The sequence below is a fragment of the Eulemur rufifrons genome, chromosome 7 (assembly GCF_041146395.1).
Source record: "Eulemur rufifrons isolate Redbay chromosome 7, OSU_ERuf_1, whole genome shotgun sequence".
In the NCBI taxonomy this organism is placed as follows: Eukaryota; Metazoa; Chordata; class Mammalia; order Primates; family Lemuridae; genus Eulemur; species Eulemur rufifrons.
This window is the reverse complement of record NC_090989.1, coordinates 167,380,871-167,405,097: the sequence shown is the minus strand read 5'-3', so window position 1 is coordinate 167,405,097 and position 24,227 is coordinate 167,380,871. Positions and strand designations below refer to the sequence as shown.

At 42.9% G+C, this 24,227-nt stretch overlaps 1 protein-coding gene across 4 annotated transcripts in view; it reads right to left on the bottom strand.

Annotated features, from left to right (window-relative positions):
• PTPRG (protein tyrosine phosphatase receptor type G) overlaps positions 1-24,227 on the bottom strand; it is a 668,714-nt gene that overhangs the window by 127,896 nt on the left and 516,591 nt on the right. For all 4 annotated transcript variants that reach the window (XM_069476009.1, XM_069476010.1, XM_069476012.1 and 1 more), the window contains exons 7-8: positions 10,988-11,145; positions 1,350-1,542 (exon numbers count right to left, since the gene is read on the bottom strand). In XM_069476009.1, the coding sequence (XP_069332110.1) occupies positions 1,350-1,542; positions 10,988-11,145 (351 nt within the window). The remainder of the gene's footprint in view (positions 1-1,349; positions 1,543-10,987; positions 11,146-24,227) is intronic.

The window sequence follows — 24,227 nt, the reverse complement described above, 5'->3', positions numbered from 1 at the left end:
AGGCAAGTCCTCTTGGGATGAGGCCTTCAATTTTGGCCATTGTCTTTATTTATTTTTTTTTTAGCTAGGTTAAAAAAAATTAGCCCATGTGAGGTTTTCTATGTCAGCATAACCGAAGATATTTTATAGGTCTGTGAGCTTCTTAATTCTCCCATTGTTCCCAGAGAATGATGCCCTTGACAAAATGCATCGGCCCCAAATTGCTTGAATCTCAGCCGTTTCTCAAGGGAACCTGGCCAGACTCACTTCTGCTCGCTAACCTCAAACAAAATCACACAAGGCAGGAAGGAAATGATCACATTCTTAAACTCCTTTTCCTCTTCTTTTAGCTCCTTTTCAGATACATGAGCTTGGAAAATGGCTCATTCTTATCATCAAAGTGCATGCCAACGTAGCTATTTGTGGAATATAATCTCATTCCTCTGATCCCTTGAACTTCGTATGCCAATAAACCAGCCCCTTTTGTTAAGGGTGGGGACACTCTTGAAACAAAATCTCCCCACACAACTTACCACACGAACAATACCACAGTCTACTTCCAGTACTGAAAAATGAGACAAGCTCTTCCTATCTTACCCAAGCTCACCATGTTGAAGAAGGAGAGCACTGGGTTGGGAAACATCCATCTTTTCACACCCAAAAGAAAATTCCTTCTTGTTCTTTCCTCCCTTCCAAGTACTAAGGCTTCGATCAGCCTTATTCCTCTAAGTGTTTCCCGAGCTCTGTGCCACAATTATGACAAATCCCAGAGCCTGAGAGAAGGGATGTGAAGGTAGAATCAGACTTTCTACTTTCCTGGGAGAGAAGTTCATGTTCATTTTGCATGAAAGAACAGAAATGGAAAAGACTGAGGCGCCCAAAAATGATAAACTTGTGTTTATCAGATATAGGGATTAAGCTGTTAAATAATAGTTGAAAAAAGCAAGGGATTTTCAGTAGGGGTGAAAGCTAGAGTTGTATTTATAGTTCTCGCCTGGGGTGAATGTGAGTAAGAATGCTACGTACTGAGGTGTTGGAAGCAATTCCTAGGTCCTTATGTCTGAGCTCAGAGATAAACGCCTGATCGACAGGGAAACAGTTAAAAAGCTTTGTTTAGACACTACTATTTAGTTTTGAAATTACAAGGTAAAAATGATCTATTATTAGTCAAAAGTCAAAATATCACATCTATCTAACAGAAGTTCTTCCCACAGCTGCTTCTATTTATCATCCAGACAAGTTTCTTTTAGCAGAGAAACATATGCACTTAACACCAAGTTTCAATTCTTGGCTGGCTTTGAACTCCTTTTAATTTAGTAATTTATGATAAGGAATCTTCCTCTGGGCAAGGGCACTTAATCCAAGTATACCTTTAGAGGCTTCTGTCCCTAGTGGGTTCTCTAAGAAGTCTGTCATGTCATGGTTCCAGGCGTCACGGACGGCGGATTTGGACACCACCCTGTCGTTTAGCTCCTGCTGCGGTCGAAAGTTATTTCTCAGATATTCCACCGACTTGACGTGGTCTTGCTGCTCCGTGGTGAAGATGGAATAAAAAGCCTCGAGCTGAACAGAGAACCAGAGAGAGGAGGGAAAAAAAAAACATCAATTAGAAAAGCTATGTGGTCCAAAGCAGGTGGGGGTGGTAAGAACACAAAATGGTAGGAAATGCCTGATGCCAAGGCTGATAAGCCCAGCAGGACCTGAGGCCGCCTACTGGAATCACTGCCAGCAGATTCACGTGGCTCTGGTTTCTGTCCTGCCAACTGACCAGGAAAACACTTCATTTGAGGGCTGTACAAAACTCTGAGTTTGTGTCTCACACGAGAGTTCTAGTCTTCCTGCAGTACCGCATCCCCCTCCCCCCCCCGCCCCCCCCCCCCCCCAAAGACCTTTAGTATTACAGGAAAGAACAGAGAGTTACAGTGAAACTGGTAGGTTCTGGAGCCAGACTGCCTGGGCATGAATTCTAGCTCAATCATGCACCCAGTCTGTGACTCTGAACAAGCTGTTTAACATCTCTGAGACTCCATTTTTCCTCAATGAAATGGTGACAATCACGGTATTTAACCAATACGATTTTGTCAGACTTAAATATTGACAAAACATGTAATCCATGTCCAGTGCTTAAAACAGGGTCTGGCACATAGTAAGAGCTCGATAAATATCAGGCATTTAATTCTTATTAGCAAGCATCCTCTGACATACTAGGAATCAAGTTCAGCAAAGTCACCAAGATGCTAAACCCATGACCTGCAAGTTAAATTGCTCAAGTTCAACAGTTACCGGACGGGTAATCATGGACAAGCTTTCTCAAGTTTCCTCAACTGTAAAACATACAGTAACAGTACCTATCTTATACCGTTGTTGAAAAGATTAAAATCTATGTAAATTACTTAGCACATAGTAAGCCCTCCGTAACGATTAGAGGCTATCATTTTTATTAATATTATTAAGAAACACCTTCCACAAGACTGCTAATCAAACTCTCAGGCAAAGCAAAGCAAAAAAAAAAAAAAAAAAAAAAACCAGGGCTCCAGGATCATATTTCTATGAACAAAAGGGATTCTTTGTGGCTGTCAACATTCTGATCATTAAAAAAGGTCATTCTATTATATATGAGGGATGGAGCAGTGACTGGGTGACAGAGACTTGTTCTCAAAGGGTCACAAAGTTTATTCTTGTCACCAAAGAAATGATCTGTAATCTGAAATGCCCAGCTGCCAAAAATACTAAGTCCTTGAGGTATGAAAAGAAAATGGCACGAGGAAGAGAAAAATGAATGAACTGTTTCTGGCACATCTGGCTCCTCCAGTGCCAAACGAGGATGCTTTCTGAAGGAGAGAATGACAAGGTGGAAAGGTGTCACAAAGACGGTTCCAAGCAGGCACTGAGTGACTGCCCTGGGCTCCAGAGGGTAACCAACACCATTGTGTAAAATAAAAAAGAGGAATCACTACCCGAGTTTCTGCCAATTCTGGGTGGTCATCTTGAAGCCTGGAACTAACTGCAATGTTTCTCAAATGACCTCAGAAAATGACACAGACCTGCTTCCAAACACTCACACACTCTCTCCCTTTTGCACGAGAAAGTGATGAATTCACACAATGATTTTAGCCAAGGAAAATCATTTAAGTTTGTGAATTCACCTATCATTCTACCTCCCCTCCAATTCTACTGCTTATGTAAAGTCATAATAAAGCATGAGACCTTTTCTGCCTTTTCATTAAACTAATAAATAGGGACAGGACCCAAGACCGTCTCTCAGCAAGGTGAGTCTCTTCACTTCTAACAGCTCATACAGTCTCCACACGGGATTTGCCTTCCTTCCCATTTTTCTCTCTGCTGTTCCTTCTTTACTGATAGCAAAGAGAGAAGGGCAATAAATGACAGAAAAATTAAGAGAACTGGACTGCTCACTCTGTCCAAATGTGACCCTCTCAGATGAAGACAACTAAAGATGCTAAAAAAATCACCTCTACCTAGTGATGGGGACTCACTTGGTAGGACTACCCAAATCAGAACTGAACGCATCAAAAAAAAAAAAAAAAAAGAGAACAGATTTCTGATTTTCTAAGAGAAAATAACTTCTTCAAATTCTATGAAAGGAATGAACAAAGACCCTCTGGAGACAGTCCAGGGAAAGACAAACCAAAATGATTAAAAGGATGGAGAAGAAATCCTGTGAGGAAAGGTGAAAGGAAGAGGAATTGTTTAGCCTGAAGATAAGGCGAGTAAGGAGTAATTTGATTAAAGGCCCCTGTATGTAGAAGATGCTGACCGGCTCTTCCCCATGTCCAGAGAAGGCCAGAGAAAAGGAACGGGCTTAAATTAAAGCCTTAGAAGACGTGAGTTGAATAGAAGGCAGAATTCCTTGATTTTCAGGGTGATTTTTAAAAGAAGGGACTGGGCTGCCATACACAGCAAGTTAGACTGGAAATTCTCTGGAAGAGATAGCCGTCTGCCCTGAAACAGTTTAATTTCTGAGATGCCAGAAAAGAAAGGCCTGGGAGACTGTCTTAGCAATAGACTCTGAGGTTTATTTATTCTCTAGAATACTTGCTTCTTCCACAGCCGGCATTTAGTTCTCCGAAAAAGTTTATTTCTGATGCCTCAGGAAAGAACGAGTCATGTAACTGTAGAAAGAGGCAGGTTCTGAATTTAACACAAAAATGCTTTCACTTAAATTGCTCTTACAGCTTAATGACATGCTATGGCTTAAAAGCTCGGGCGGCTTCCTTGTCATTAACTCAACTTGCCCAAAGAGTCTGAAGGAAGGAAGTGATGGTTCTGAGAGTGCACTGATGACCTGAACGGTATTATATTGTCAGCTGGATCATAGCTTTGCTTGACAGTCACACAAAAGACGAGAGGGAGGACAAGCTCACCAAATGTCCTTCGGTAGGCTGGTGGCATTTACTTAAACCCCATCATTTCTCTAAGTTGAATGAAAATTGCCGGTGGCCTCTTTGGTAACTGGCATGCTTGGTCAGTGAGTAAAGACCTCCATGATCCTTGGCTTGGTGAAAGGAGTCCGCATTTCTCACTTTGGCGGATGAGCAGTGATCATCTGGGCCAGATATCTACTGATACATCACTGCACAGCTGCTTTAGGCTGTCCCTTGACCCTCACCCTTGCCTTGGACCTCCACCTATTTGATTCCAAAGGATGCCACACGACCACGAGAAAGTGGCCCCTAGGGTTGTGCAACATGGAAGTCCTGTGCAATGCTAGAGCCAGAGAACAAACTGTACAAAATTGTCTCTCTGGGCCTCTGACCGGTCAACATGCTTGGTGCTTAATCTGACTCGTCTAGATATGGTTAGCAGCTACACAGTGATCCTATGAAAACGTCCATGAGATTGTGTCATGCCTCTGTTCAATACTTTTTATAACAGCCTCCCATTCTTAACTGTGGGGCCCTCATGATTGGACCTGTGCCTAATTCTGCAAATTCAAAACCCTTACTCTTGCTACTTGGATTCAAAATCCTGTTTTTAAACCCTGCTTCCTGAATGTGTGATCTTAGTCAAATTATTTAATCTTTCTGTGCTTTAATGTCCTTATTTGTATAATGAAGATAACAGCATTACCTGCCTCATGTGGTTTTTGTAACCATTCAATGAGTTACCATATATATAAAGCATTTGGAATAATTCCTGGCACACAGCAGATGCTCATAAGTGTTATTATCACTACTATTGCTGTTATTATTGTTTTATGAGGAATGTGGTTAATATGATTGTACTATTAATATGATTGTAATCCAAGGTTACACAATTATAAGATATCTGCTTTATACTCCTTTTCTTCCTTATAACTCATTTTGATACAACCTATTATGTGCCAGGTACTTTGTTAAGCACTTTACAGACATTATTTTGGTTTCTAAATTCTTTTTAGCTTAACATAATAACATTAAAGTAACATTACTAGTAACACTATTATTATAGCATTAACACTAACAGCTAATATTTACTTAGCACTTATTACATGCAATGAATTGTGCTAAGAGTGTTATGCACTTTCTCTTAATCCTCACAGAAATGCCATAAGGTTGGTGATACTATAATTATTAATACTAGTATTAGTATTAGTGTTATTGACTAATAAGGAAAACCAGGCTTGGAGACATTAAGTAACATGCCCAAGGTCACACAGGAATCAAGGTGAAGTGAGGATCAGAACCTCAGATCTGCATGACTCTGTTTTGCATGATCTCAGCCACTTCATGCCAGAAATGGCCTATGCCCCAGCACAGAAAGAACTGGAAGCATGAACAAGATGCAGGCACAGAGAGAAAATGCTATCCACCTTCCAAAGCTCTCACTTTCATTCACCTTATCCTTTTCCAAAGAAGGGTAATAAACACGGTTGGATTTATCTTTGCTTTAACACAACTAATGAAGTCTTTACCATTTAGTAAAAATAAATGAAAGTTTTTATTTCCATAATATTAAATTGACTCTTAAACTTTCGAAGTGGACGTGTAAAACATCTCTTTCTTTTATCCCTGCTTGGGGAGTTGTAATTGCAGTTTAACTGGTGCTGTTTCAAGAACAATTTTAACCTTGAATTGCAAATGTGTTGGCTGGAAGTGTATATAAATCATTTCAACTTAGTTTTTATTATGAAAGTATTCCAGAGAATAATTAGTTTTTAATCTGTCGGTTCGAATCAAAGGAGAGTTGAAATTTATTCATGCCATTCACATGCGACAGGAGCTGCTGTCCCCAGGACTTGGGCAGGGGACCACTGTGGCTGAAGGGAAGAAAGGAGAGAAAACCAAGAGTAATATAATTACGAGCCATCAAAAGGCTGATATACACACTATTGTAAGGGGTGGGTATATAATGGCAACGAAACAAAACCAGAGTCCATTATTCGTGCAATAAGAAACCCGAGGATAAGCATTAGGAACAGAAATGTCTCACCTACGGTCACGGAGAGACTTCAGCTTCATCATACATTTGAGGGATGACAGGGAAGGCTCTGTTTTGCTGCCTCATTATTAAACAAGACAATAATGATGGAATATTAAATTCCCAATAGCCTGGAGCATCCAAAGTTTTACTTACTGAACCACAGCTGCAAAAATAAAATCTGAGAAGAGCTAGCGAAATGCAGGGCCATGTCCTTCCTGTAGTTACAGTTTTTCACGAAGGCAATTTAGAGAAAGGCCTTTACAGAAGGAAAAGGACTTAACCATAATGAATAACAAAATCTCTCTCCTGGATTAACGATGGCATTGTCACCCACCATTTAAGAACCTTCTTTATTCACATGCACTGTACATCACAGGATGGAATAGAAACTTTCTGAATTAAGTGACTCACCAGTCGCTGTGGCCCCGAGATAAATCTTTAAAAGCTCTGACAGCCAGTAGCCACATGTGGCTATTCCGTTTGCAAATGTGGCCAGCCCCACATTGAAATGATACTATTATGGCTCTACTGGGTTAAATAAACAATATTTATAGTATTAAAATCAAGTTCACCTGTTTCTCTTTTGCTTTTTTAATGTGACTATAAGAGAATTTAAAATGATGTATGTGGCTTGTTTTACTTCTACCAAACAGTACTGCCCTAGAAGCTCGGGGATCTTTTAATAACAGCAATAAAAAACCCACCTAATAGCTCCCAACCACTTCCTGTGGTACCAGGCACTAGTCTAGGTGTTTTTACTGTTACCATCAACATTTACAGATGAGAAAACCGAGGCACCAAGTAGTAGAGTAAGTTGAGTAATTTAGCCAAAGAATGAAGCCATGAAACCCAGGCAGTTTGCCTCCAAAGCACATCTTCTTAACTCCAAAGAGCTGCTCTACTCTTTCCGACAGAGATACCTTTGGTTTAAAAGGGTCATACAAATAAATTTTTCCGATCCACTCTGGTTTCCTATTAGGAAAAAAAAAAAAATCAAATGCCCAAAGGCAAACCAACTAGATGCATTCAGACTTATTTATTGCTTTTTTGATAGTACCCCTAAAAAGCACTTTAGCAAAATTCATGCTGGGGAAAATTATAGGCAGTGCCATATTTTAACCTAAAAGAAGGAAACAGCCCTAGAAAGGGAGGGTTGGGTTAGTTGGCCATGGGTAAAGAACCATCATCCGAGAACTACTGTTCTAGAATAAAACACATCCTAGTACACTGGACTGAAAGATAATTGTTTTCTCTGACTAATCACGAACACCCTGCAGGCAACTATCTCCATGCACTGTCCTGCTGTTTTGACCTCCCACACCGGGGATGAGAGTGCCACCGTTCTGTTTGGGGGACAAGGTCATGGCATAGTTTTTGCCTGATACTGACAGCAGATGTAGAGTGCAGCCATGTAAGCCATGCTGACTGCTGGTCAACCAAGCCAATATATGATTCCATGAGCAATGCCATACTTTGATCTGGAGTATTATAACATAAGCCAGAGGTAGAGTTTGCTGGCTAAAAGGGCTGGTCTGAATGTCCAACTAGATTCACAAAACAGAACAGAAGAGGAAAAATAAGTGGTTGCTCATATGTACTCTGGAAGGCTTCAAAGAAATCCACATCATACAAGACAACAGTGTGTGCTAACCACTATAGTTTATGGTGAACATGTTCTCATATTCACTGCGGGCAGGCACCCACGCTGGATGAGAGAGAAGAGAAGAAACAGAGACTTTAGAGGAGGAATGAAGGCCTAGGAATGTTTTCTTTCTGATAGAAGCAGACATGGAATTCCTGACCACTCGGCTTTCCCGAGTTGGCTGTTCGCCTTTCTGAAATGAACATTCTGTGCTAACTTCAGAAAAAATGTTGGCAGGGTCAGGGTGGGACGATCTGAAGCGATAATACTTGGATGGCTAATGCTTTCCTTTGCAGGGGCTGACACAGCTGTGACCTCTGCAAAGCTAGCCAGCAAGGATCCAGTTTGGCCACATGAATATGAGTTGTTTTCCTCCCTCGGGAGAGAGAGAGGGAGGTATGAAGCAGTGTCTGATAAAGTATTATCTGAAGATGGCTTATAGTAGAGAAACTGGAAAGCAAATATGATTAGTTTCTTTTCTATTTTCCTGAAGCACAATACCTACTGAGAAGTCATATATGGGAAGGCAGAGAAAACTGTTCCATTATTTCTTCTCCTTGAATGTATGGGTGGCAGAGAGTGGGAGTCTAAACAGATCTTAACAAAGCACTTTTTCACAGTCCCAGCTACCAAAACGGGGCTCAAAATGCTTCTCTAATTGACAAGACATGCAAGCCCCAAATTCTGTCTTTTGTTTGGACCCACTACGGATCTGGAGCTGCAATGCAACCCCGTAAATGTTAATGGTCCCTATTTCTTTCCAGTTGATCAACTACTACCCTTTGCCTCTCCTTTCACATGGCATCCTGCAAAAAAGTGGCCAAACCCATACTTCTTACCTTCCTTATCTTAAACATTAAAATCCTTGAAGACGAAAACACTTATCTTAATTGACAAAAAGGAGCCTTTCAAAAAAAACAACAACAAAACCCTCTCACCAACTCTGTAGATAAAAATATTTGGACTGTAATTTTATTTTTTTAAATAAAACAATGCTGGCTTTACCAGTAGGAAGAAAACTCATTTCTTACTTCATTATCTCCTCAAGGCTGGCAGATCCTGTTCAGAAACCAAATCACCAAGCCCTTCCTTTTTCTCCAGAGTGGAATTAGAAGAAAAAAAAAAAAAAGTCTCAAAGTAAAATGAATGTCAACAGTGGTGAGGCCAGATAAATCTGTTTAGCCTGGCCCCACACCACCTACCTTTGTCAGCAGAATAAAGTGTCTCTCCTGCCCCTCCCTCCTTCTAGGCAACCTATTCCATTTATCCCCAGACGGCCAACACTGGATGTCTTAGGAGGCCACCGGCACGTCTGATGACTCATGACCTAAGGCCAGCCAGTCTGGTGGTTGGCCAACACCTATTCAGACCTATGTCCCTGAACACTTGTCATAAGTCCCAGTTTGCTGTCAGCTGGTAGCCGGCCCTTGTAACTGGTATTAGAGCAGTCACATTTTGGTGGTGGTGGGGGGAGTCATTCCTAGGAAATGCCCTGAAAGGAACCTTCCATTTTTAGGTAGTCCTGGTGAATGGCTCAAATCCACTTTCTTACAAATCCTACCCATTGTGCCTGGTTCTATTTTCCAGAATTTTGCAGAAGAAATCTTCCTTTTTCTAACTCAGTCTGTGCTAAATTTTGGACAACGAATATATCCCTTCTAAGAATTCTCCCCTTCCATCTATTAAATCCTCACGAGGTGACTCTTCAAGACCCCTCATCTCCCTGACAGTTCCCCTTCCTCTGACGTGTCCTAACCCCATCTCCATTTTACCAATTCCCACCCACAGTTAAGTGTTCGGCCTAAATCCTGCCTTCCTGCGACACCTGCTCAGGCCACACTCAGAAGGGAGCAGTACAGGACAGTGCTCAGAAACATGGGTTTGGGAATCGGACAAACCCAGGCTTGGTTTCTGGCTTCATCATTCATCAACCATGACTCTCTGGGCGCGGTACCCAATCTCTCCATGCCTTGATGTCCTCTGTGAACCATAGCAGCGTAACACCCGTCTTTCAATGCAGTTTTGCCACTGATTAAGTTCACATGTGTAAAGTGCTTAGTGAAGGTGCTTGGCACACAGAAAGGGTCCAATCGATGGTATGTTTTATTTCATTTCTTCATGTACACAAATCTCTTTCTTTTCTGAACCGTGGGCAGGCTTAGTGGTCTTTGGGATCAGGCACTACGGCTTGGTTACCAGCTGTATGACCTTGGGCAAGTTACTTACCCTCCGCGCCTCTTGGTCTCCTTTATAAAATGGGGTACAAATAGCACCTCCCTCATAAGACTGCTGTTCATGACGATTACACAGTCAACACATATAAAGAGCTTACAAGAGTCTCTGGCACTAGACACCATCATCACAGAGGACAGTTATTTTTCTCCCCTGAAGACATAGTACTTAGTCAACACATAATTTTTTAAAATTTGAGATAGGGTCCCATGTTGTTGCCCAGGCTGGAGTGCAGTGGCGCAATCATAGCTCACTGTAGCCTTGAACTCTTGGGCTCCAGAGATCCCCTCACCTTAGCCTCCTGAGTGGCTATGACGACAGGCATGCACCATCGCACCTGGCTATTTTATTTCTTATAGATATGAGGGTCTCATGTTGCCCAGGCTGGTCTCAAACTTCTGGGCTCATGTGATCCTCCTGCCTGAGCCTCCCCAAGTGGTAGGATTACAGGCATGAGCCACTGCACCTGGCAGTATCTAATTCCATGCCTGCAATGTTCCTTAGCTAGTTAATTTGCAACTGAGAAACCGTGTTTTAGATTTCACAATTCTTGGGTTTAAAAACATGTTTCTTGGAAAGACTGAAGCAATCAATGAAGAGCAGAGTGTCAAAAAAAAAAAAAAAAATCCTCACTGGCATATTCTAGCAATGTTAGTTAAGTTAACACGAAACAAGCAAGCACAGAAGTCTCATTTGAGGAAGAATATCTACCTGATGGTAAGAGATGGGCACGGGTCTCCGAAAGACTATCCACTCCACGATTTCGCTACACGGTGGGGTGGTCAGAGAACCTGTGTACCGATAATAGCTGCCCAGGGATGCAGGCAGGAGGTCCCGGAGGACGAAAGGATCCAGAAAGGTCTCTTTCTCTGTGTGGGGAAAAAGAGAAAGAAAAGCACAATGGTAAGTTACACCACGCCGCAGACACGCAGTCACAGCCCTCCGCATGCTGGTGCCACATCACAGGCCTTATGTTTGTTTACATCCTGAGAAGCACTAGCATTTGGTGGTGGGAGAGCCTCAGAAAACAAAGCAGCGTTTCTCAGGGTGTGTTCTGGACTTAGCACCACATTACATTTCACAAAAAACAGGTTCCATGATGAACACCGCTGGGCAACATCACCGTCCCTCCCCACTCCCCAGGAAATAGACAAAACACTCTAGCACAGTAACGTCTCTGAGAAGTCTTGCAGAAAAGAAATGGGCCTTTGTTTAACCCACCCCTTCCCAATCTCGTTTCACCATAGAACTCTCCTCTATCGAATACCTATGAACTCGTAATCAATGGAACACACTTTGGGACACAATGAGGTCACCACTATGAAAAGAAAACTGTCAGGCCACTGGTGACATGCAATCCCAAACCTGGCTACATTTCATTATGATTCCACCCAAGCCCCATCCAAATCTAAGTGAAACTAACCAAGGCACAATCCTGAACTTAAGAATGATAGCCCCAGAAATAGGCTGCTTCATTTTTACAAAAATAAAAGTATCTTCCCTGAAAGAGAAGAAATGACAGTTAAGCTGAGACACAACGATGATATCTCACAATAACCCTAAGAGGAAGGCAAGCTGTGGCGTGGGTTAGTGTCTGCCCAAGGTCACGCAGCTCCTAGGAAGCAAAGCTGGATGTGAATCCTGGTACTTTGACACCAGACACTGCATAGTTCTGACTTGGCTAATGAAGGAGGTAAAGTTAATTAGGTGAAAATTAAAGAACAGGAGTAAAGAGGTGAAGAAGAGCATTTTAGGTAGTAGGAACAGCATGTGCAAAAGGCCCAAGGCAGGAAGCAACAGTGTAAAAGAGAAGGTTAAGGCTACTGTCTTATAACTCTCCCAAGCAGGCTCAGTAGATCGTCCACTTCCTTCATGAGTCAGAGATGGTTCTAGTCTCTGAATACATCTCCAGAGATCTAGCCCTGAATTTATATCTGGGATTCTCTCTTCATCCCTGTTAGACGTATAACAAGACTATCAGAGTCCCACTAACGGGTTAACTTAGCTCTTAAATGGCTTCCACCATGGCTCCCAGTACATTCCTGGGGTACCTGAGGGCTCCAGGTTACTGCCTAGGCACACCTGTGACTACAGGAATATTCCTCCCAAGGTTCACGCCTCCTCTCTCCTCTTCTACCTTTCACGCAGAACAACCAGCACAGATGTTTGGGCAAATGCGTATCCCTGGTCTCTAAAAGTCTATGTACCTGGGGGATAATCCAAAAACCCCAATAGAAATCAACTGTATTAGAATAATTAAAATTATAATTTCCTTTTGGAAGAGATTAGTTGAACAAGACTTAATATTTATTTAGCTTTTCATATATGCCAGGCACTTGTTTGAGTATTTATAAGCTGCAAACATTTAAACAGCCCTTACTATATGTGCCAGGCCCCATTCTAAGAGCTTTATAAAGATTGATTAATTAATTTAATGCTTAAAATAGCTCCATGAAGTTAGTTCTGTTATGATCCCAAGTTTACAGAGGTGGGATGCAAAACCAGGTAGTTGAATTCAGAATCCAGGCTTTCATTATTTACATCATTATGTTCTCCTATTTTACAGCTCCATGAAGTATGTACTTTGAATACTCCAATTTTACAGATACAGAGATCAAGGCACAGAGAGGTTAAACAACTAGAGTCAAGCTCAACAGAGAACAGTGGAGTAAAGCAGTTATTCGTGAGGCTCACAGTCCTTGGCTGATTCCCACAGAGGCTTTTGATTCATTTTTCTAAAAGGAAAAATTTCGTATTAACTGATCAATGCAAAAGTCTTCAAATCATAGGGTTCTATAATCAAAATTACAAAAACAGTTTCTGTCGGACAAAAGGCTGCAAATAACAGAATCACCCCTCCACCCCCTGGCAAGGCTGGGCTTTAATTTAAACCTGGTCACCAGCAGCCTAATGACAGGGGAAGTCTCTGCAAACGTGCTTGGCTGGAAGTGGTTTGGCCGAGAGGAGAAAATGTTTTGGCCTTTGCTTGCTGCCTCTGCACTCTCTGGGCTGTGTCAATAGTCATCTCAAGGCCCCAGGCATTAGAGGACACACGTAGGCTTGGCACCACCAACTGCAAAACTGCCCCCTTCACGTCTCCCTCGCGTTGTAGGTGAAATCAGTGTCACATGGCAACACATTGACCTGCCTTAGGATTAAGGGCTGCAGCCCGACTGACCAGAAAATCTGAAGCGTTCGCCCCTGGGGGCCTGACCCAATATTAGGGTCGCAGTTACCCCCTGTATGTCAACAGGAAGTGATGAGATAATCCCTGCAAGACCCCAGCAGCCAAGCCCCCATCTAAACCATCTACTCTAGAAGCATTCTTAAAGAACATAAAAACAGAAAGCAGAGACACCTGCCCCACCAACAGGAGACTAGATTTCAAAGGGGAACACTGATTCAGCATGATCGAGACTCTTAAGTCAGTCCTCGTATGGGCTCATGATTGGCAGGCACCGACAGAACCTGCCAGTGTGAGCCCCGCTGCACACGCAGACGGGCTTCCGGAGGCAGGTTCTGGCTTTCGGTGATGAGAGGGCACAGTCAGATCGGTGGGGTGGGTAGAACGGTGGCGGGTGGGGGACGAGGGCCTGGCTTCACTGCTTCTTCCTCCCACCACTATCACTGTCACTGGATCTTAGGACTCTGCAATCTGGAAGGGCCTTAGACAGCCCCAGCTCATTGGCTCTGGGAGCCAAAGAAGCATTTCTTCAAACAAAATCCTACCGGGGAGCCCAGGAACTCAAATAGCTCAAAGTGCAGCCACTGTGGTTGAAGCTGAGTTGGGGACTCAGGGACCCTTTGAAAACCATCAGTTTAGTCTGACTCTTTAATTTTAAGGATAGGGAAATGGAAGACCAAGGTGAAGCAACAGACCCAAGGTCAAAAATATGAGGAGTATACAGAGACTTGCGTGGGATTCTTTCTTTAAGGAAATCACCAAGGATTTGTAACAGTATGACCAGAGAGCAGGAAACATCACTTAGCTGAAAAATGAAATCTAATCATTGCCCTCCACCCCCAGCATTCTCTGTGCTTACAGAGGTTGGTGAGGAGAGCAGATATTCAGCCTGCCTGGGTTCAAATCCCAACTCTACCACCTGCGAGCTGTGGGCGCTTGGGCGGGTTATTAAATCTTCCTAGGCTGCTGTGAAGATTAAATAAATAAATACAAGAAAATGTTCAGAAAGACCCTGGAACATAGTATACATCTCATAAATGAAAGATATTATTCTTTTCGTAAATTATTATTACTTTTGTTCTTGTTGTTATTATTATTTCTCTAAACTACCAAGGTTTTATCATGTGCTTCCTTTAATGTTTTGTGCATATGTCTTATTTTTTTTTAACTAGATTACTAGTGCCTTAAAGGTGCACCATGTTGCTATATTCCCCATCAGCATGAGCATTATAGGTTACAATCTTCTTTGCCAAAGCTCTAGCAGGGGCTCTGAAACTAACTGACATTTAAAGGCTGTGTGACCTTGGGCAAAGGTCTTAATCACTCTGAGGTACTTCTGTTTTCTGTGAAATGGGAATAAGGAGAATATTTCCCCCGCTGTTGCTGTGACAACTGAGCAAGCTAACAGATGTAAGAGGCTTAGCACAGGGCCCGGCCCATTGTAAGCCCTGATTTATTAAGGCAGCACTTGGCTGAGAGCAAGCCCAGCTGAGTTACACGCTGGCTCACTTTGGGTTTTCAGGCAGGGATTAGCAAATGTTCTCTTATAAAGCACTAGATAGTAAATATTTTAGGTTTTGCAGGCCAAAAGGCAAAATCAAAGATGTTAGGTAGGTACTTAAATAGCAAACACAATTCCACAACCTTATTAACCATATTCAAAATGCTAATAATAACTGAGTACAATTTTCAAAATCTATGTCTACTTAATGAGAAGAACAGAATTCTTATTGGGGGGAGTAACATTCCACTGAGTTAGAAATAGAACATATACACTTTTCTTGGCTCAGGGGCCATACGAAAACAGGGAGCGAAATGAATTTGGGCCTCAGGCCATATTTTGCCCACCCCCTATTTGAACACAAGTGTTGGGGGAGGGATCGCAAGGATTAGAAAGTCACCATGATAGGCACAGCCAGACTTCTGGGGGAAGGAATGGTACTACATGCTCAGGTGCCCCCATCGATTATATGATGCTTTCTTTTGCGAACATGAATAATATATATTATAGAATTAATTCCTGAGTTGTTTTTGCCCCCTTGGATTTTCTCAGTTCATAGTAAACATCAGTTTACACTGATCTTTCTGAAAATTCTGTTTCCTGCTCAGTCCCTTAGGCAGTGCTCAACTGACAAATGAGGTACTCAGAATGCTTAATTATAAATTAGAAGCAATTTTAGAAATGGTAGCCTTATATTTTTAGTATTGCCCATGAAGCCTGCTTAAGCCATAAGGGATCAAGTGACCAGACTCAAGGCTGGGAGGTCCTCCTCACTCCAGCCAGTAGGGAAGAAGGTAGAATGTACTTCTCAGTTGAAAACTTAAACTCTTCCATTAAGAAAATCTTAATAGGCCGGGTGGCTCACGCCTGTAATCCTAGCACTCTGGTAGGCCAAGGTGGGAGGATTGCTTGAGGTCAGGAGTTCAAGACCAGCCTGAACAAGAGTGAAACCCCATCTCTACTAAAAATAAAAAATAGCTGGGCGTGGTGGCATGTGCCTATAGTCCGAGCTACTCAGGAGGCTGAGATAGGAGGATTGATTGAGCCCAGGAGTTGGAGGCTGCAGTGAGCTATGATGAGGCCACTGTGTAGAGCAGGAAGGAAAACAGGAGTAACTCCATGACAGACTGGACCTCTTAGGAAAGGCCTAAGTTTTGGTTTCCCCAACGCAGGCCCTCCCCCTCCCCGGAATGCCGCTGGTAACAACTGAGGGCCCTGGCTTGGAAACTGGCCAATTAGGAGCCAAAGCCCCGGCTTGGAAACTGGCCAATCAGGAGCCAAAACTATCGGCCACTTTTGAGGGAACAAATGAACTAAAAGGGGGGTGGGGGGGGTGTGCCCAATACATGTAACCTATCGATAAGTATAAAAGCTTTGTTTCCACCCCAGGGCGAGGTCCGGGCTCGTGGAGAGACCACTGCGCTGGTGCTCTGAGCCTTGGACCCTAGCCTGGGCTAGAAAATAAACTCCTTTGTCTGTTGCAGCCTTGGTAACTCTGCCTATCTGTTCCTGGGACTGAGAGAAACCGGTTCTTACAACAGTACTCTACTCAGGGCAACAGAGCAAGACCCTGTCACACACACACACACACACACACAAGTTTTAATAAATGTAGATATTATAAAACGGGGAGAAGTACTAGGGGTAGGCCCCTGGATTTGAATCCTAACTAGTCTACTTAAAGGTCTGACCTCAGACAAGTTATTTAATGTCTCTGTTTCCTCATCTGTAAAATGGGATACCAGCAGCAGCAACCTCCTAAGGAGGTTCTGAGTACTAAATGCGTTAATATAGCTAAGGGCTTAGGAGAGTGCATGGCACAGAGTAAGTGCACATAAGTGCTTGTTAAATAAATCTTTTCATAAAAGGGCATTGTGACTCCATGCCCATCCCACCTCCAACTTTCATCCTAATTAGTGATTTGAATTCAAAACATTCTTATCCCAGCCACTTACTAGTTAAGAAAAATATTTGAAACACTCTACTTATACCACCATTCATTCTATTATACTATAATAAGCAGGTACTGTGCATTACTACATAAAAGAGTTGAAAAGGAATGAATCTCGTATTCCACTTCCAAGGATCTCGGGTGCTGTATGCAGACAATATTGTATTTTAATAATTAATTGTTCATCAAAGAAAAAGATGAGGAACAGGGATGCTAAATTCAAAGTTATTCAAATTGCAAAAATGAATAATGTATGACTTTTATATTAAATACACACTGTATTAAGTAGTCTACATTTCACCCAACTCTGTCTTTCATTTTTAAGCATTTTGAACGACAAGATGAATAATCAGTTAGGGGAGGTTTATTTAGAAAAAGAAATACCTTATTTGAATGCAAACGGATCACAGCTGAAGATGATTAAATTTTCTTATCAATTAGGAAATTTTGTATGAGGGCTTTAAAGTCATGGTCAACCACTAAACCCAGCACAGCCCAGTTATCCCTGCAGCTTCCTTTCAACATTAAATTATATCTGGCTGATTCTGTTCAATTTCTTATTTCTGATAGCTGTGCCAGGAGGCAATTTTTAATTAAAGAAAATTTGAAAGATTCAAACATGCATAATTGGATTAAAAATGTGATCATTAAAACATTAGATGATAATCATCTGATTGATTGCATTTTTCAGTGTGTTAATAACCTGATATTTTCAATGCTTTGGTTATATAGGAAAAAGGAGAGCTCTTTAAAAAATATGATGAACGATCAACTTATAGAAAAGAACTGTGCCGTAATCAAGAATTGTGGAATTATACTGGACACACACACAGACACACACAATGAACAAAGGTGTTTGCACAGAATGTGGTAGTCTATAGAGGATGAAAATCTACAGTACCCCAAAACAAGGGACCCACTAATTTTATGGAAGTCTATGAGAGCCCAAGCTGCTGGTTTTTAGCACAATAATTGTTTAGTTTCTTCAGGGTTTCCGAAAATTTTTTTTTTTTTTTAAGGAATAGTGACTAATTGTTCCTTAAATGCTTAAGATCACCGGGGCAGGACTGGCCTTCTGCTTGTGTTGGGGAGGGAGGGGGAGACGGAAGGAGGGTGGGAAGAGGTGATAATGGAAAGAATTGGGCATTAAGTCACTCTAAATGGAGGAAGATTTATGACAGTGCTGCTCAGTCTTCAATGTGCATGCAAATCACCTGGGAAGCTTGTTAAAGTGAAGATTCTGATCTAGTAGGTCTGGGGTGAGAGCTAAGATTCTGCATTTTTAATAATGTTGATGCTGGTGGTCCCAGGACCACACTGGTCTAGCTAGTTTCTACAAGGGCTGTATCAATGGGCTCCTGCACCCTCTGCAGCCTCATCTACTTCTACCTTCTGATTCTTAGGTAGCCACACTGGTGTCAGCAGCTCTCTGCTGTCCCGTGAGCATACTACCCCAGGCCCTTTGCACTGGCTGCTCACTCTGCCTGGAACGCTCCTTCAGTACCCCATTCATGGCTGGTTTCAGACGAGATGCTCTGCAGCTGCTAACAACTTAATCATATATGAATGACCCATCTCTCAATGAGGTCTACCCTGACCACTGTTTTGAAAATAGCAATTTCAAGAGCAGAATCATTGAGAAGGAACCATCTGATTAAAAGCCTGAAGGCAGTGAGGAAGTAAGCCACATGGCTACCTGGGGAGAAGAACATTCCAAGCAGAGAGAAAAGCCACTGCAAAGGGACTCTGCCTGGCATGTGGCTGGAGTGAAGTGAGCAAGTAGAAGGAAAAGCTCAACAGCCCCGAACTTAACAGGTTCAAGTGGGAAAAACCAGCTGCTGGTAAGTGCAGTCAGTAACTTGGCTAAAAATTGTGCAGAGGCTACTGAGTGGAGTAAATCAGTACATGTGGAGTCAGCAGTTCTGGGTTAAGTCAAGACCTGCCATGGATGTCACGTGGGACCTAGGAGGGTCTCAGGTCTGACAGCTGGTGACAGGAGGGCCAGCCAACCACAGGGATGGGAAATGGGAAGTCAGGAGGAAAGAGCGAGCCTGAGGGTCAGAATCCAGAGGTTTCAGGAATGTAGCATTCAGAGGGCTTCGGGGAGGTCAGAAAGTACTATAATTAAGAAAGGTTATAAAATTAAGATGGTAGCAGAGGCCTCCCAGAGGGAGCCCAGAAGGAGTTAATGTTATGATCTAACTACAAGCAAACACACTCGCTCTCTATAACTGGATGGTGATAATCAAAGCATGTCATCTCTCAGCCGTCAGTGAGGAGGATGAAATGGGAGAAGACAGGGCATGGGATGGGGCTGTCCTGTGTGCGAGTGCAGCCATCCACAAGCCTCACGGTAAGCGATTGGAAGGCACAAGCACTAGCTGGAGGTTATGACTAGGTGACCCTGGGCAAATCACCCAAGAACCACAGACAACTGCCAAGTCCAAAAGGGTCCTACATATTAAAAAAAGGAGGTTTGAGAGGGAAAGAGACTGGACAAAGGCCACACAGAGACACGGGAAGGGCAGCTGGGTCTCCTGACACCCAGGGTCCTACCACCTCATTCTGGATCCCTGGGCTCTGGGTTCCTCACCTGCAGCTAATGTAAGGATGATCAGGTAAGGAAGTCTCACTGAGGACTAAAACTCTCTGAGCTGTTTTAACATAAAACGAATCCTGACACTACCCAGCTTAAAATCTTCCAGTGGCTTCTCACTTCATTTAGAATACAGTCCAAACTCCTTACCATGGCCACGAGGCCCTACAGGACCTGTCCACCTCTGCAGCCTGCCTCTTCCTCTCTCTTCCTGTTGACCAGCCATCTGCCTCATCTTGCTGTTCCCTCTGCCTAGAATGCTTTCCCCCACCCTCCATCTGCGTGATTCCTTTCCATCCTCAGGTCTGGGCTCACATGTCCTCATCTGAGTGCCTGCCCTGCCCAGCCCATCTCAGTACGCTGCCTCTGTTGTTACCGATCTGTATCACATCCACTTCCCTGCCCTTCCAGCATTTGCTTATTGTCTCTCCCCCAAGAGCCTGATTATTCCACAAGGGTAAAGACCTTGCCTGTACATATATCCAGCAACTGAAGCACGTCCCAGAACACAGCAGGTGCCTAATAATCATGCGAAAAGAGAATAAAGAAACAAACAAGCACAATAGCAGTCAGTATATTTCAAATAACCAATAAATCCTAGATACTGTATTCACCATCAATCATAGGACGCATCATTATTTCAAATACCACTAATAAAGGCAACACGTCGCTAATTAAACAATGATTTGCTATCAGCTCAAAGATGCATTCCAATTGTAGAGTTGTTAAAATAGGAAGACATGAGAGTCACAGAACTGCTGAACTAGGGTATCGATATGATTCAACAGGACTCACAGCAAAGGGCCCCATCCGCTAAGTTTGGGAGAAACAGAGTCTAGAGCTCGTTTTATGTGATCACAGAGCAGGATGCTCCCAGGGCCACACAGCACAGCACACTGACTCTCACCTGTTTATACTGACTGTGCTCTCCAGCCTCAGTTTACCCTTCACCAACCTGCACCCCAGGACTCCATTCCACACTGTGGGATGTGCTTCGGTTCACCTTTTACCAGTTCACACTTAGGGTGCAGGAACTGGGTGCCAGAACTGCTGTGGCTGTTCTCTAAAGGAGCCGCTTGCTGTAAGCCTGGGAAGTAGGCATCAACACTGATGAGGGCTGAGAACTTACCCAGCTCCGGGTTGTACAGACCTGGGTCTCACTTAGAGTCTGTGTAACTGGTTAAACAGTCTTGTTAGCAGGCTGGAGGCTGTTACAGCAAGACCGCGCCTCCTGACATTTCCCCAGCACCCAACACATAGCTTTAGAGAGGAGATCCTTTATCTATGGCTGAAAGGAATTGATCAAGCTAAGTCACTCAGTAACTCTAAGTCAAAAGTAGGCTAACGATGGCCCACGGGCCAAATGTGGCCTAGTGCCTGTTTTGTAAATGAGGTTTTACAGGAATATAGCAATGCCTGTTTGTTTACATATTGCCTATGGCTGCTTTCAGGCTACAACTGTAGAGCTGAGTAGGTGCAACAGAGAATATATGGCCAAAGCCTAAAATATCAGCTATCACTCCCCTTATGGAGAAAGTTTGCCAACCTCTGCTCCTACATAAAGGGCAGGGTGTTTAACGAAGAAGGCCAGGTGTGGTGGGTGCACCTTAGTCCCAGCTACTTGGGAGGCTGAGGCAGGAGGATCACCTGAGCCTAGGAGTTTGAGACCAGCCTGGGCAACATCGCTAGCAACAAGCAATACAATTGGAGCATAAATAGGGCAAACTACATGTAGAGGGAGAGGTGTGGAGCTTATTTTTGCATCTGAAACACTCTTCATCAGCAGGCAGAGGATTAAATGCACACCTCCTGGCCTTCCCTATAGGCACAGTCCAGAGGAAATCTCAGAGGCCTGCATTTTGGCATGAATAACTATTGTCATTGTGGGGTCTGAGCAGGGAGAGAGCCCACCTGATTAAACAAGACCCCCATCAAGCACCTGGGGAGGCATGCTCCAGGGTCATGGAATAGCCACCCCACATGGTTCAAAGACATCTAACTTCCTTGAACTTTATTAGTGGTTTTAGTTGACCAAGTGTGGCACTGTGATATAAGGGTTGATGTTTGAATGAAACCTATGTTGACGTTAATATTTCCAAAGAGAAAGTACATAAAGATCACAGTCTTGTCAACAATTAAAGAAATGAACATGGCATTTAAAATATATAGAGTCATACAGTGACAAAAATCCAATATTATCACTAAACAGTTTTCATCGATTGCCTTTCTCCCCCACAGGGTTCTGGTGGCCATAACTGACATGATGTGTACATTCTTTTAGCTTCCTTTTGATGCTCAGTCAATGACCTAATTCACAAAGGAGAAACCAAGGTACATAAGAGTTAAGTGATTTTGACAACAATCAGGAAGTCAGTCGATGCTGGAACTTATAAGCTGGCCCAGTAGAGCGGAAAGAAAACGCATTTCAGAGCCCAATACGACTGGGTTCAAACCCTTGCTCCACTGCACAGATGGGACTAATTAGCCAATTGCTCTGAAACCTCAGTTTACCGATTCACAAAATGAGATTAAAAATTCTCATCTCCCTGTGTTGCTGCTGGGATTAAATAAGAGTATATTTCTGCAACACCCAGGCAAGGTGAGGTACACGGACAGGGGTTAACAGCTGAGAGGCTGGGCTTCTTCCTTTCACCTACTTCCTGGTTCTCTGTCCACTAACTACCCTTCCTCCTGATCTCAAAAGGACTGGCTACCCTAGAGCATTTTTGTCATCATCATCTTCATCATTTTATTTTATTTTTGTATCGCCCAACTAAGTCAAGCAACATACATTCTATTTCAAAAGCCAGGTAGTGATGGTGGCAGGACTCAGAGCTCCACAGTTATCTCCTGTCATCACGTGGCCTCCATGCTCAAGTCGACAAGTGACAATGATAATGACAATGATGGGCCAGGATGCTGATAACAGCTGACACTGAGCACGCACCACGGGACAGGCACAGTTAGGTACAGTAAGTCATTGAAACCTCAGGACAAACCAGCAAGGTTGGTACTGTTACCACCTCATCATACAGCTGAGAGAACTGAGCCCCAAAGAAGCTAAGTGCGTTGTCCTGGTTGCATGAGTAGTCAAAAGCAGACCTGGTATTCAAACCCGAGGTCTGTGCTCTTGGCCACCAGGCAACAGTGCCTCTCCTACATCAAGGTGACGTACACATGGCATGCAAGCAGGGTAAGAGGAGCAAGCAGGGTAAGAGGAACACGCAAGGTAGCTCCAAGTACTTTTGTGTAGACAAAGGATGTATTTTTAAACTCTCTGCTCTTTACGTCCCATTGAAACAACCAGGAAAAAGGCATTTCCTTGAATTCCCACAATCCTTTTCAAATGAGAAAATACTGACAAAGAAGGCTGGCCGAAGGAGAACCAGCCTCAAACTCAAATCTAACCTAAAAGGAATCACTTTTGATGTCTTTTTACGTCTTAATGTTATTGTTAACAATACTATTAGTGATAAAAGTCGCACATTATCCCATTTCCTGGCTAAGACAAGAAATGGAAATAGCTCACGTCTATGGTGGTGGTTTTGATACACTGAACTCCAGGAAACTGTGGAAATGGCTTAAGTGTGCCTGTTTCTAGAAGATTTTGAGATCAAAAGTGTTCAGATAAGCATCAGGCCTTCCTGGATCCTTAGCAGACATGAGACAATTAGCCAAGATCAGGGTGCTGCGTATTTATAGCACACTTCAGGAAAAGTTCCACGTAATTAAATGCTGGAAACATAAACTTCAAACGGGAAATTTTGTCGCGTGTTAAGATGTTCAAAGTTGTCAGTGAGCTCCAGATAATATAGCATTGGGTTTCCTATTCAAAAGGGAGAATATAATTTGAATGATTTTTTTAAGTAAAACATTAAAACAGAGTCCTCATTAACTCAGTTGAAACACATTTGGATTATGTGATGATCTGGGCAAGATCGAAACTGAAGCCTATCTCTGTCAAGTCTAGCAAATGGTAAGTAATGACCAGAGTGGGTATTTACAATGTCCCAACATAAGCAAATCACTGGGTGAGGGCAATATTATTATTAGTAGAGCTACTATAATTGCTACAGTTTAGATGAGGCAGGGCTGACAAACTTTTCATAAAGGGCCAGAGAGTACATACTTAAGGCTTTGCAGGTTAGACTTTCTGTCACAACTACTCAACTCTGTTATAGTGCAAAAGCAGCCATAGACAATATGTAAACAAGTGAGTGTGGCTGTGTTCCAATAAAACTTTATTTATAAAAACGAGCAGTGGGCCAGATTTGACCCACAGATTATAGCTTGCTGACTCCTGATATAGAGGGCACTGGATACATGCCAGGTACCCTTCCTTCGCTGTTTTCCCTGTCCTAATGTATTTAGCAGTAATACTCAAGAAGTAGGCACTGTCACTATCCTCATTTTACAAGGCAGAAACTCAGGGACAGGGAGAGTCAGCAATTTGTACAGGATCACACAGCTCTCGAGTTGGAGAGCTAGAATCCAAACCCAGGCCAGCCTGAACTCTGCACAGCATTGATCTAGAATCCTTGTTTAGTTGTGTTCCTGAGAGTCAAATTTCAAGCAAAAAAAGAACAAAATTTCATGTCTTTAAAAGCATTCCATAATGCAGACTTTTTGGAAAAGCTCATTCCGAAGGTCCACCTGCTTATTTGTGTGAACACATGAGATTACTTTGCATGCAAATAACATTAGTCTTTTTAGCACCAA